This window comes from Bombina bombina, chromosome 5 (assembly GCF_027579735.1).
Source record: "Bombina bombina isolate aBomBom1 chromosome 5, aBomBom1.pri, whole genome shotgun sequence".
Taxonomy (NCBI): domain Eukaryota; kingdom Metazoa; phylum Chordata; class Amphibia; order Anura; family Bombinatoridae; genus Bombina; species Bombina bombina.
The window spans coordinates 203,701,197-203,715,820 of NC_069503.1; the positions used below are offsets into that span (position 1 = coordinate 203,701,197).

General features: G+C 38.3%; 1 protein-coding gene across 2 annotated transcripts in view; it reads right to left on the reverse strand.

Moving 5' to 3' along the window:
* DIP2C (disco interacting protein 2 homolog C) overlaps positions 1–14,624 on the reverse strand; it is a 911,498-nt gene that overhangs the window by 229,723 nt on the left and 667,151 nt on the right. For both annotated transcript variants that reach the window (XM_053713839.1, XM_053713838.1), the window contains 3 exons: positions 13,328–13,442; positions 11,474–11,675; positions 10,340–10,449 (listed from right to left, as the gene is read on the reverse strand). In XM_053713839.1, coding sequence (XP_053569814.1) covers positions 10,340–10,449; positions 11,474–11,675; positions 13,328–13,442 — 427 coding nt within the window. The remainder of the gene's footprint in view (positions 1–10,339; positions 10,450–11,473; positions 11,676–13,327; positions 13,443–14,624) is intronic.

A 14,624-nucleotide genomic window follows, 5' to 3' on the forward strand; every position in this document is an offset into this window, starting at 1 on the left:
TCCTCAGGCAGATCATATATCAGGAACACCCAGATAAAAGCCAACTGGAGAGCAATATGCTCTATTCCCTTCTTTGACTCTTGGAGAACTACCCACCCATCCACTAAAGATTTCTCCTTTTTTTCTAACCCATAACACACTTACACACGTATCGATTATATCTTCTGTGAACAAAGTATGCTTCCCTCCCTTGTTGACTCAAGACTATACCATACTACATGGTCTGACCATAGCATGGTCTGTTCCACCTTTATTTGGACCTCTAAGCCAGGCTTCCAACAACGTTGGAAACTAAATGATCAGATTTTCTTAGACCCCTTAATAGTCACCGATATAGCAGAGAAAACCACAGAGTATTTCTCTTTCAACAATTATCTAGACACATCCGCAATAACTAATTGGGAGGCATATAAGTGTTTCATAAGGGGGGTGATTATGGGTCACACGCATAGGCAACGCAAACAGCGTGCTGCTCAATTTGCTTCTCTGACCTCAGAGTTTAATAACTGTGAAAAAGAGCTGAAAAAAAACCCCCAGTCACAATCTCTACTAGCGAGATCACAACTAGCCAGGGAAGCTTTAAACCAATATTTAATACAAAATGCACATATGAGAGCTATCACATCCGAGTCCAAGTTTTTCATTGAAAACAATAAGGCCGGGCGCTTACTGGCGAGATCCTTACGTAAAAAGCGATATAAAACACATATCACTAAGATTATAGACTCCTCGGGCGTCGCCCACTCTGATAACACTGAAATCGCTAATCAGTTTGCACAATACTACACCTCCCTGTATAACATTCCCTCCCTAAGTCCAGAAGATAAGCAGCAGCGAATAAATTTGTATCTTGATCAGACCCAGCTCCCTAGGCTTTCTGATACTGATATAGAAAATTTAGACAAACAGTTTACTTTACAGGAGTTATTACTAGCCATTAAAGACTTACCACAAGGAAAAGCACCTGGCCCAGACGGATTCACACCTAAATTTTATCACCTCTTCAAACCCCTTCTTAGCCCCCACCTACTGGAGATGTACACCTCTATTGACCAGACTAATCAACTTCCGACAAAATTACTAGAAGCCACAATCTCGGTGATACCCAAACCGGGCAAGCCACCAGAGAAAGTAACTAATTACCGCCCCATATCGTTAATAAATATCGATATCAAACTATATGCCAAATTGTTAGCCACGAGAATTAGCAAATTCCTTCCCTTTCTAGTGCACCCCGACCAGGTCGGTTTCATCCCCGGAAGGGAAGCTAAGGAGAATACCATTAGAGTCCTGCATACCCTCTCAAGCTCTTCTGCCTCCAAGACACCCTTGATGCTTCTCTCTATAGATGCCGAGAAGGCCTTTGACAGGGTGGACTGGGACTTTCTGTGGTCCATCCTGTCAAAGTTTGGGTTTTCATGTACAATGATATCACGCATACAAGCCCTCTATAGTAACCCAACAGCTTTTGTCATGATCAACGGCACACTCTCCCAGGAAATCCCCATAAATAACGGCACACGGCAGGGATGCCCTCTCTCGCCCCTACTATTTGCCTTGGCTGTAGAGGCGTTTGCCTCTAGAATACGGTGTAATCATAATATACAGGGCGTCCCCTTTGGTGGTCTATTGCAGAAATGTCTCCTATACGCAGATGATGTTATATTTACCCTGCGCTCACCTCTCACCTCAGTCCCGGCCCTACTGGGAGAACTGAAGGAGTATGGAGCGGTTTCTAATTTCTCAGTCAATATGAATAAATCAATGATCCTATCACTGTATCTCAATGATGAAGAAACACACTTTATCACAACATACACTTCTTTCCAGATAGCCAAGAAAATAAGGTATCTAGGCATCGACATATCAGCAACACAAACTGAACTATTCTCCCTTAATTATACCCCTTTGCAAGACGAAACCAATAAATTGTTGGAATCCTGGCACAAACAGGGTCGGCTTTCTTGGATGGGACGTATAAATGCAATAAAAATGAGTATTATTCCTAAATTTTTATACCTCTTTCAAGTACTCCCAATAGACATCCCTACACAATTTCTTATACGGCAACAAAAAAAATTTGACCAGTTTATCTGGTCGCACAAAAGATCTAGAGTGGCCAGAGAAACACTATTTCTAGATAGAGAAGATGGTGGACTGGGAGCACCTAACTTGATAAACTATTACAGAGCGACACACCTAGCACGCATTGTGGCCTGGAAACATTCCCCTTCTGAAAAACCCTGGGTGCAAATGGAAACCTACCTGGCAGGTGGAATTAACCTAGGTGATCAATGTTGGACTCCACCAAAGCTGAGACCCTTAGAGATTTGGAATGACTATTTCATAGCAACCACTATCCGCACATGGGATAAACTACTGGCTAGAGATAGCCTGATATCTACGCAGATATCCCCCCTCACCCCTTTACTGAATAACTCCCTTTTCTTAAAATCCCAGACTATCCAAACACCTTTGATCGCAGGTTCCCCTTCTAATATACCAGCACATATTCTCCTTCATGGCGGGTTGATACGTACACAAGCAGAGATAGGTCAATTGCTAGGCCCACCGTTTCATATGTGGTTCCCTTATTTCCAAGTCAGACACGCCATATTCAATAGCCCACACAAAGCAACCCTTACCAGACCCCTAACCCCCTTCGAGTCACTGTGTACGTCCCCTTCTATTAAAAGCTCTCATATCTCAATAGTTTACAAATTACTTAGAGGATCTTTTCCCTCTAAAAAACCTACATTTATTGATAAATGGGAAAGAGAGCTTGGCATAAACCTACCTGATACTCACTGGAGTCGTATTTTCAGGGAAAATAAAAAGGCTTCCCTTTCACTAACTTTAATAGAAATGAACTTCAAGCTAATGTCAAGATGGTATTTAACACCTCGCCGTCTTCACAGTATTTACCCTAACTCATCCCCCTATTGCTGGAGACACTGCGGCAAGATTGGCACTCTTTCCCATACATGGTGGTCCTGTCCACTCTTAGACATACTGGAAGGCTGTTGGCGATAAACTCACGAAAACTATAGGAAACACTACCAAACTTACAATTACTATGGTCCTTTTGGGTGATATACCAAAAACCCCATGTCTATATAGGAAGAAGCTTTTGCAGATTATGCTTAACTGTGCTAGACGTCTGATACCCAGGTTTTGGAAAAAAGATATAGTTCCATCATACGAGATGTGGATGAGAGAAGTTAATCATATTTTAGAATTGGAGAAAATCCATTACACTTACGTTGGTAAAAAGGACTTCATTGCAGATGTGATATTTCTTTGGGAACAAGATTTATGCTAATTACACTAAGCTGAACCGTACTAAGGTGCTGGTTGTGTTAATTGATTATACCAGAATGTACTGTGATCATATGCTCCTGTCTTTTATTTGTACTAATGTTCTTATTTATGTTAGTTGTTGAGTTTTACTTGTAAAAGAAATTTCCTTCTACTGTATGATTTTGTAACTGTAATATTTGCGATTTCAATAAAAAGATTTATCGTAAAAAAAAAAACAAAAAAAAAAAAAAACGTTACTGCACCTTTAAGAAACACAAATTTTGTCAAAATTTGAAATAACAGTGAAAAAAGGCAGTTACACTAACGAACTTTTTACAGTGTATGTAACAAGTTAGCAGAGCATTGCACCCACTTGCAAATGGATGATTAACCCCTTAATACCCAAAACTGAATAATAAAAGACAAAAACGTTTTTTTTTTGTTTGTTTTTTCAAACAGTCATAACAACTGCCACAGCTCTACTGTGGCTTTTTACCTCCCTCAAAACGACTTTGAAGCCTTTTGAGCCCTCCAGAGATGTCCTGGATCATGCAGGAAGAAGCTGGATGTCTGTGTCAGTAATTTTAGCTGCACAGAAAAGCACTAAAATAGGCCCTTCCCACTCATATTGCAACAGTGGAAAGCCTAAGGAAACTGTTTCTAGGCAAAATTCAAGCCAGCCATGTGGAAAAAAACTAGGCTCCAATAAGTTTTATCACCAAATACATATAAAAACGATTAAACATGCCAGCAAACGTTTTATATTACATTTTTATAAGAGTATGTATCTCTATTAATAAGCCTGATACCAGTTGCTATCACTGCATTTAAGGCTTTACTTACATTAGTTCGGTATCAGCAGCATTTTCTAGCAAATTCCATCCCTAGAACAATATTAACTGCACATACCTTATTGCAGGAAAACCTGCACGCCATTCCCTCTCTGAAGTTACCTCACTCCTCATAGAAAACGCAGGCAGATTCTTCTTCTAAATACTGCCTGAGATAAACAGTACACTCCGGCACCATTTAAAAATAACAAACTTTTGATTGAAGAATAAACTAAGTATAAAACACCACACTCCTCTTACGACCTCCATCTTGGTTGAGGCTTGCAAGAGAATGACTGGATATGACAGTTAGGGGAGGAGCTATATAGCAGCTCTGCTGTGGGTGATCCTCTTGCAACTTCCTGTTGGGAAGGAGAATATCCCACAAGTAATGGATGATCCGTGGACTGGATACACTTAACAAGAGAAAAGGTATCTGCGTCATACCTCAAGGAAAACCATCCTAGTAACAGGCTTAAGAGCCTGAAGCATGATCTCAATGACTAACTCAGAAAAACCACGCTTAGACAGACAAATCGTTCAATCTCCAAGCAGTCAGCTTCAGAGAAATTAGATTTGGAAGGAGGAAAGGACCCTGAGTTAGAAGATCCTCCCTCAGAGGCAACTTCCAGGGTGCAAGTGATGACATCTACACTAGGTATGCATACCAGATCCTGCGAGCCATGCAGGAGCATTAGAATTACCGATGCTCTCTCCTGAAATACAAGCAATGACTCGTAGAAGGCGTGCAAATGAAGGAAACAGATACCAGACTGAAATCCCAAGGAACCGCCAGAGCATCTTTCAGGGCGGCCCGCAGATCACTAAAAACCGTACCTTGGAAGCTTGGTGTTCTGCCAAGCTGCCAACAGATCTAACTCCAGCCTCCCCCAATAGAGGGTTAACCTGGAGAACACCTCCGGAAGGAGTGTCCCACTCCCCAGGAAAAATGTCTGTCTGCTCAGGAAGTCCGCTTCCCAGTAGTGCACTCCTGGAATGAGGAAGGCAGATAGACAACAATTGTGAGCTTCCGCCCACTGAATAATCCGAGCCACCTCCTTAATGGCTAAGGAACTCTGAGTTCCTCCCTGGTGATTGATGTAAGCCACTGAGGAGAAATTGTCAGACTGGAATCTAATAAACTGGGCTAAGGAGAAAAGAGGCCAAGCCAACAGAGCAATGTAAATCGCTCTCAACTCCAAGATGTTTAAGGGGAGAGCAGACTCATCCTGAGTTCATAATCCCTGCGCCTTTAACCATTCCCAGACTGATTCCCAGCCCAGTGGGCCGGTATCCGCGGACACGATCACCCAGGAAGGTCTCCGGAAGCATGTGCCCTTCCGCTATCATCCTCCTCATCTCCTAAGAAGAAGGCGGGTTTACACAAACAACAAAGAAATGAAGTGTGCAGCTGGAATTAGCAATGCGCTTCATTTTAACAACAGCCACAGAATTTTAAACAACATCTCCAGCAGTCCAAACAAGTGGAAATTCACACAAACATGATAACACAGGTAAGGATACTTGCTAACCCTTACCAGCTCAGACAATATATATATATATGTGTGTGTGCATCGCAGTATATTTCTAAGGTTTTTAAAACACTGCAATACAAGAAAGTGCTAGAATAACAAATCTACAAGCATTTGTAGATATAAAAACTATGATTAATGTAGATAAGGGTAACAAGCTCACCCAGCGAGTTCTGGGTCATCCAAACTCACATAACTGCAGTAAAGAGATGAATGTCTGAGCCCTCTCCACTAATAGTTAAAATGAGGGTGCAAAAGTAACCAACAGCCTCAGATAATAATTCCCACAACACCAGGGATAATCCCCACATGTCTCCACATATACAAGTGCCTGCCTCTGCCAAATAAAATCCTTTCCCAAAGGATTAATCTGTCCCAATAAGTATTGCAGTCAAATATTTCCTAGTGCCAGTCTCCCAACCTAGAAGACAAACAGCCCATACCTGCAATTCCCGCTGTCTGGCAGGTAGACAGCTCACATGGTGTGAAAGGACACCACTCGTTACATAGACCTGTGGAAAAAGAAAGAACAGAGTAAACCTACTCTGGCTTTCTATACTAGGGCAGCAAAATGTTAGGAAAACGCAGCGAGGCCCATCTCACAAGTTCCTAACTGCTTTAAAGCCACCACTGCCCTACTGAAGAGACTAATGTGGAGTATGGCTAGACCCAAAAAAATCTTGCTTGTAGCAAAAGAAATCCAATTTTCTTCAGACACCAAAACTTCACCTCCTCCATTGACAAAGGCAAAGAGAATGACTGGGGTTTGTGGGAAGGGGAGTGATACTTAACAGCTTTGCTGTGGTGCTCTTTGCCTCCTCCTGCTGGTTAGGAGTGATATTCCCACTAGTGATTGATGGCGTTGTGGACTCACCATATCTTAGGAAAGAAAATTGTTTGTGACAAGAGGTCACAATTTAAGGCTAGAGGAAAGGAGATTTAATCTCCAGCAATTTAAAAGTTTTTTCACTGTAAGAGCAATAAAATAGTGGAACTCATTACTTAAGGAGGTAGTAAATGCCAATAACTAAGATACATTTAAAAATGGTTTAGATACATTTCTGGCTCGAAACAGAATTCAGGGATATAATAGTTTGTATTAAATGCATCACCTTTTTTAATGGGATTAATTTAAGCTCAACTGAAGCTTTTATTGTAAGTATATAAAGATTTGTATAGGTTGAACTCAATGGACTTTTTTTCAACCTCATCTACTATGTTACTATTTAATTCCTTCAAAACATTTTTCAGGAACTTCAATATCCAAAAATAATGACATATGATAGTACCATGTGAATTTTTTTAATTTTGTTATCACATTATATTTGCAGTGATCTCATGTCATCTTTCACTATATATTTAAATATTTATTTATTGTACTCTGCCTAATGAAGACATGGCTGATAGTCAATGCTAGATAATGCAGCTAGAGATACAAGGATAATCCTTACAAAGCAGCACTGAGTAATCAAAGAATGTTAGTACGGAAATCCCTGAGATATCAAAAAATGTGTAGTCTATCACTTCTAGCTGGCAAGATGAATACAAATGAAGAATCCAGGAGAGCATAGTCAAAACTGAAATGTGCATGAGTACATTTTTAGCTTTAAATAGAAGAATTTCTGCAATATACTTCCATTAGCAAAAACGCTTCTATTAAAACGAATTACTAGTTTAGCAGTAAAAGTGACGCCTTTATACGAGGCAAACAGACATTTCTGACTTGATACAAACCACCGCTAGTTCTCTGAGAAGGGGTAGTGTTTGCATGTGGGTGAACCCCTCATATGTGCGTATAATGCTGAAAAAGTGGTAGCTTTTGCTAGAAGTAATGTTACTGAAGCAAATATAAAATTCTTCCATTCACAACTGAAATGCAACTCGCACATTTTAATATTGACTATTATGGTCATTTAAACATATGCCCTAATATTATTTATGTATTTATTTAGTTAGTAATAAATTACCAACATATTCTGGTACGGCGAGATTAACTAAGAAGTCACATAAATTTAGGCAAATTTTAGATTGATTGCTGTTTATCTCGCTAAAAGGGACTCTGTATATGAAGGAGACAAACATACATTATAATATAATGCTCCAAAACAATTGTGTGATTTCTCTCCATGCCGGCAAGTTGATAAAGGGATATAAAACCCAAAATGTTTCTTTCATGAACCAGATAGGGCATGTGATTTTAAACAACGTTCCAATATACTTCTATTATCAAATTTGTATCATTCTCTGGGTATACTTTGTTGAAGGAGCAGCTATGCACTACTGGGAGCTATCTGAACAGATCTGGTGAACCAATGAAAAGAGGCATTTAGGTGCAGACACCAATCAGCAGCTCCCAGTAATGCACTGCTGTTCCTGAGCCTACCAAGCTATGTTTTTCAACTAAAGACACCAAGGGGTCGATTTATCAAAGGATTCGCTAGCCTTCGCCCCCCCCCCCCCCCCCACAACTGCAGGTTCTTACAGGAGAACCTGCAGTCTGCATTTATGAAAGAGCAGTCATCAGATCGCTGCTTCCCTAACCTCTTCGCCACTCCTTAGGTGGCAAATTTCAATCTCCCCGGTCTCATCCGAACGGGCTGATTGACAGCTCCTGCCCACGTGTGATTGGCTGTGTGTGGCATTGCACAAGAGTGCAAAATTGTGTTCTTGTGCAATGCTGAATTCCGGCAGCAGCTAGCTGCGGCGGATAGGGGCGCATATGTACGCCCCTCTCTGCCGTATCATGATAAATTGACCCCCAAGAGAATGAAGAAAATATTGGAAAGTTGTTTAAAATCACATGTTCTGACTGAATAATTAAAGAAAAATGTGTGGTTTCTTGTCCCTTTAAGCAATTTGACACTAGGTTTCTAAATGCACGATTCCCTTAGCAAACTAAGTATAAAGGTCAGAAAATGCATTAAATCATCCAGACTTTGCTATATTTACTGTACACACACCCCTAAAGACTACAATCCTATATCTACATTATCTGTCTGAGCTCTCCCTCCTTCCATCAGCTTATTCTATTCACGTGCTGCCTCTTCTATCTGAAAACATAATCAAATCCACTTGTTTATTTGTATGAGTCATATCCCCAATCATTTGATGTCCTTCGTTTGAGACAACACGGCTCTGGAATGTTATCACAGTGTCTGCAATAAACGTTGTGCCTGAGAGGGATTAGAAACTAAAAGTGCATCACAATGCGGGTAAATCTGTTATGGAACCTCAACGCCAATCTGGTTTGGATGTGAAGATGCAGAAAGCTTTCATCCTATAATAGGATTCTCTATTATCACAAGCCTTCCAGTCTCATTACAACTTAATTAGGGTAATCTTAATTAAGAAAATAGAAGATGAATAATTAAATAGCTTATATTAATTTATACAGCCAGTTTTCAAAAGCAGGCGACATAAGATCTAATAATTATTTTGCAAAGACAGTAAAGAAAAGCGATAATCTCTTTAAAATAGACCTGCTGCTAATAGCACAATGGGTTATTTTTTTTTTTAAAGATCATAAAAAAAAGTGTTAGTTCACTATATAATACAATGATTTTAAAGCCTGGATCATTTTTAAAATGACACTGTACTGTAAAAAAAAATCATCTTTCATTTTAACGGGAAAGTAAAAAATTTTACTTTAAGGAGTGCAACTTTCTAATTTACTCCTATTATCAATGTTTCTTCATTCTCTATCTTTATTTAAAAAGCAGGAATGTAAAGCTTAGGAGAAGTCCCATTTTTGGTTCAGAACCTGGGTTATGCTTGCTTATTGGTGGCTAAATGTAGCCACCAATTAGCAAGCGCTATCCAGGGTGCTGAACTTAAAATTGCCCTGCTCCAAAGCTTTACATTCCTACTTTTTAAATAAAGATAGCAAGAGAATAAAGAGAAATTGATAATGGGAGTAAATAGAAAGTTGCTTAAAATTGCTGCTCTGACTCATTAAAGTAAATGATTGTCATTGGCTCACCCAAAACCAAGAGAATGAAGCAAATTTGATAATAGAAGTAAATTGGAAAGTTGTTAAAAATGGTTTGTTCCATAAAGCTTCTGTTCAGGATTTAAATGTATTTATTACCATTTCAGTTTTGGGCTTTATGTCTCTTAAAGGCAAATATCCTGTTTTAAATGATATTTCCAATGGTTCTCGGACAGAATGCTGATGCACATTTGTCGGTCAGACATGTGTCCGAGAAACTATATTCCGAGTGGACATACATTCGGCCGAGGGGCAGATACGTTCCAGATATTTCTGTTCTAATCAGTGCCTCTGTAAACCTAACCATGTGTCCCACCCCCCGCGACGTGCTTTTAACGGTTAGCGGACAGAATGCGTAGAATCAGACACATTTGCCTGTAGCCGGACTGTTATCCGACGGACATTTGTCTGTCGGATTTTTATTCGTCGCACAAATGTCAGTCGGACAAATGTCCGTCGGTGAACAGTCCGGCCACAATTTCCAAAATGTATCTGGAAATAATAACATTACGCTCATTGACTTCATCATCACAGCAATGTTAAGGAAAAACAAACACATTTTTTTAAACCTTCTGGTCATAGCACAATCAACTTGCTTTTTTCCTTAAATATTTGTATACTAGAGAGACAAATAACTGTAGGAACAGCCAAACAAGATATGTCTAAAAGTATCTGCAACTCACTCTTACCTTTCTGGCCTGATCATTGTCTTCTATCTGTCCCAGATCCCGTCCACTTGCTTGTGCGATCCTCTTCCCAGAGACCAAGTTCCCCACCATCACAGAGGCAGGGCCAATTTCTAAGTGAAGAATCTGCATGTTATTGAACTAGTTATATGTAACTGCATCACTTCTAGTCCAGCATCTGTAGTACTTATGTAGTAAATATTTCACTATATATATATATATATATATGTTTCTTTGTATTATAAAAAAAAAAACACGTTCCTATTTTGTGCAGAAGCTAGATCTGTATTCTAACAATTAGCTGATTTGTTTTGCAGACAGTAAGCTTGGATGATACTGTGCATTTTAAGTTTCAGTTCTATGGCCCTTTAAAGGGATATTAAACCCAAATTGGTTCTAATGATTCAGATAGAACATCAAATTTAAGCAACGTTCTAATGTACTCCTATTATCATTCTCTTGCTATCTTTATTTGAAAAGCAGGAATGTAAAGATTAGGAGTCGTCCCATTTTTGGTTCAGCACCTGGGTAGCACTTGCTTATTGGTGGCTACAGACACCTACCTTGTTTTCAAATAAAGAAAAGAGAACAAGGAAATATTGATAATAGGAGTACATTAAAAAGTTGCTTAAAATTGCATGCTCTATCTGAATCATTAAATACAAAATTTGAGTTTAGTATCCCTTTAAAAGGAATCTCTGGTAATTAGTAAACTTGTTTGATCATTTTTATTTTAATAATAGTAATACTTTTTAGGGTGGAAGAATATGTTCTGTGATGAAAAGATTTCTACACAAGAGATTTAACAAGTAGTGCGTATCAGCCAATAAGTATTGTTAGGAAGTACCTCTCACCCAATCAGCATTAACAGGAAGTACCTATTAACCAATAAGCATTAGGAAACGCAAAACTAATACTGCTGTACTAGATTCAGTTTAAACACATTTTACTTCTCATTTCTTCAGGAAAACAATAATGCTCTTTCATATGTACATATGAACAGTACAAATACATTTGAATACAGTTATTATATTATGTATTAGCAAAATCTTAACAGGAACAAATTCCTTTAGATTATATTCATACAAGACTATTCAGTGAGAAAAAGCTTCAAGTATTATAGAGCACTGGTCTCACCTGGTTGTTTTTGCCTTGGTTTAGGCAGGTTTGTTACACATGTGTGTGGGCACATTAGCACATTACATGGATGCAGTGATCCCTCCAGGAACAGTTGCTTGGTCTCTGATAGGTGAATACCACCTAAAGGGGTCTTGGGAAGAGTGTTTGCTGGTACCAATGCTAAACAGTAAACTCCAACTTGGTGTATACTGTCAATAGCCTAAAGTAAAAATAAATATAAGAGAAAATGATATCAACCAGAAGCAGCAAATGATTAAGTGTATTAAGCTATTCACTAATGGTATAAACTCCCAGTATACATGTGTACACAATTCTACAATACAAAAACTACACCTGAGTAAGAGGTGTGTCCCTGAAACGCGTTGTGTAGTGAGACTGGCCAGATTCACAGCATAAGTAAACATGGGGATATGAAACCCAAAACCTTTCTTTCATTATTCAGATAGAGCATGCAATTTAAACAACTTTCAAATTGACTTATATTATCATATTTTCTTTGTTTTCTTGGTATCTTTTGTTGAAAAGCAGGGATGTATGCTTAGGAGCTGGCCCATTTCTGGAGCACTATATGGCAGCAGTTTTGCAAGAATGTTATACATTTGCAAGAGCACTATATGGCAGCAGTTTTGCAAGAATGTTATCCATGTGCAAAAGCACTAGATGGCAGCACTATTTCCTGCCATGTAATGCTCCGACACCAACCTAGTTATCAACAAACAATACCATTGGAACAAAGCACATTTGATAATAGAAGTAAATTGGAAACTTTTTTTAAATGGTATGCTCTGTCTGAATCACAAAACAACATTTTTGGGTCTCCTATCCCTTTAAGGGGACACTAACTCCAAACTTTTTCTTTCATGATTCAGATAGAGCATGCAATTTTAAGCAACTTTCTAATTTACTACTAGTATCCATTTTTCTTTGTTCTCATGTTATCTTGATTTGAAAAAGCAGTAATGAAAGGTTAGGAGCCGGCCCATTTTTTAGTTCAGCACCTGGGTAGCGCTTGCTAATTGGTTTGCTACATTTAGCCACAAATCAGCAAGTGCTACCCAGATGCTGAACAAAAAAATGGGCTGGCTCTAAAGCTTACAGCACTGCTTTTTCAAATCAAGATAGCATGAGAACAAAGAAAAATTGATAATAGGAGTAAATTAGAAAGTTGCTTAAAATCTCATGCTCTATCTGAATCATGAAATAAAAAAATTAGTTTAGTATCCCTTTAAGTGTTTGATTTTTTCATTTGAACTAGTTTATTATGCATGTATAGTTGTATTTAATTAGGCGTTTTAAACTAGATTTTTAAGTAAAACTTGGACATGTCCTTGCGAGATTATCTGCATAAAAAGTCTTTCTATATTAAGCAATGATATAAAACATTACTGAACTTATCCAACGCTGTCTTATTATATTATATTATTTGATGTATGTATAACAAGGAACACCTAAAATGTAGTTGGTTAAAGAGGACGATATATCCTACTATGCATTCAAAAGAATAAATTATAAACAATTTAAAAAGTTGAAATGAATAAAAAATAAGTGATCACATTATATGTCTTACATTGCAACACAAGAATGTATTTGCAAGCAAGACTCCTCCCATCCCCTCTCTCTATTTTGTTAAAAACAATTCCTATGAAATTAGACCTGGTCCCTGATTGGCTGAAGAAATTATTACTATATTGACTAAGGAGCTGTGAGCTTGCTGTATTGACAAATCAGTTACAGATTTCAATTACACAGCAATAAAGGATACTATTCTCATAATAGCATCGCTAAATATAACAAAATAAGTCAATACGATTCTGGATCTATTTGTCATTTCTAGAGTCACATCCGCTTTACCTGAAGAACTCTGCTCATCCACTGGAAACTATCCTCTTCTGTAGAATCAGGTCTCTGTTCTGCAACAATAACTATCCTCTCATCATGCAGCACGTGCACTGAAAACACAGCTATCCTACAAAAAGCAAATGTCATCCATGAGTATAAACGCAAGAAATGATGTGCTCAGTCTTTTTGTAGGAGATCCAGTTATATATAACGTTTACTAATGCAGTATAGTATAGATCTAGAAGATTGTTGTTATACGTTTTTATTTCCAAGGAAGGAAGTATATTAACAAATTGTCATGTAAAGAAAAAAAAAGGAAAATATCAATATATGCCTTAGGAGTAGAAGTACAAGAAATATTTCACATATAACATTCTTAAAGGCAGAAAACCAGTCCCTTTAAAATTGCAGCATAAAAAGCTTAAAGGGATTCTGAACCCCATTTTTTTCTGTCATGATTCAGAAAAAGCTTGCAGTTTTAAGCAATTGTCTAATTTACTCCTATTATCAATTTTTCTTCAATCACTTGGTATCCTTATTTAAAAAAGCAGGAATGTAAGCATACAAGCCAGACCATTTTTGGTTCAGCACCTTGGATAGCACTTGTTGATTGGGGGCTGCATTTAGCCACCAATCAGCAAGAGCTACCCAGGTGCTGAACCAAAGATGGGCCGGCTCATAAGCTTACATTCCTGCTTCTTAAAAGAAAGATACCAAGAGAATGAAGAAAAAATGATAATAGGGGTAAATTAGAAAGTTGCTTAAAATTGCCTGGTCTACCCAAATCATGAAAGAAAAACATTTGGGTTCAGTATCCCTTTAAATACAAAAGGTATGTTAATTGAATATTTTATTAAACCAACCCCCATGTACCCTCATTTACTTTAGGTTTCATCCTCCCTGCAGGGCAGTAATTTTTCCCTTTCTACAGACTGAAGGCACACGCTCACACTGGCTTCTACCCAAAGGCAACAAACATTATAACTTCTGATTGGCTTTAGCGCTCTGCTTCTTAAACAGCAGATAAACTGGCTGCCAAGGGCAGCAGATGATTGATTTTAGAAAATATTCTATTACCATTACTAGTTTTTATAGATCATGAAAGGCATTTAAAGGGAGAGTAAAGTGCACTACTGGGATCTTGATGGTGGCTGCACATATATGCTTATTGGCATTGGCTCACCCGATTTGAGCCAATGACAAGCAATGATAGCTCACTCCTGCTCCTGAGACTAACGAGGTTTACCAAGACAATAAAGCAAATTTGTTAAAAGAAGTAAATTGGAAAGTGGTTTAAAATTGCATGCTC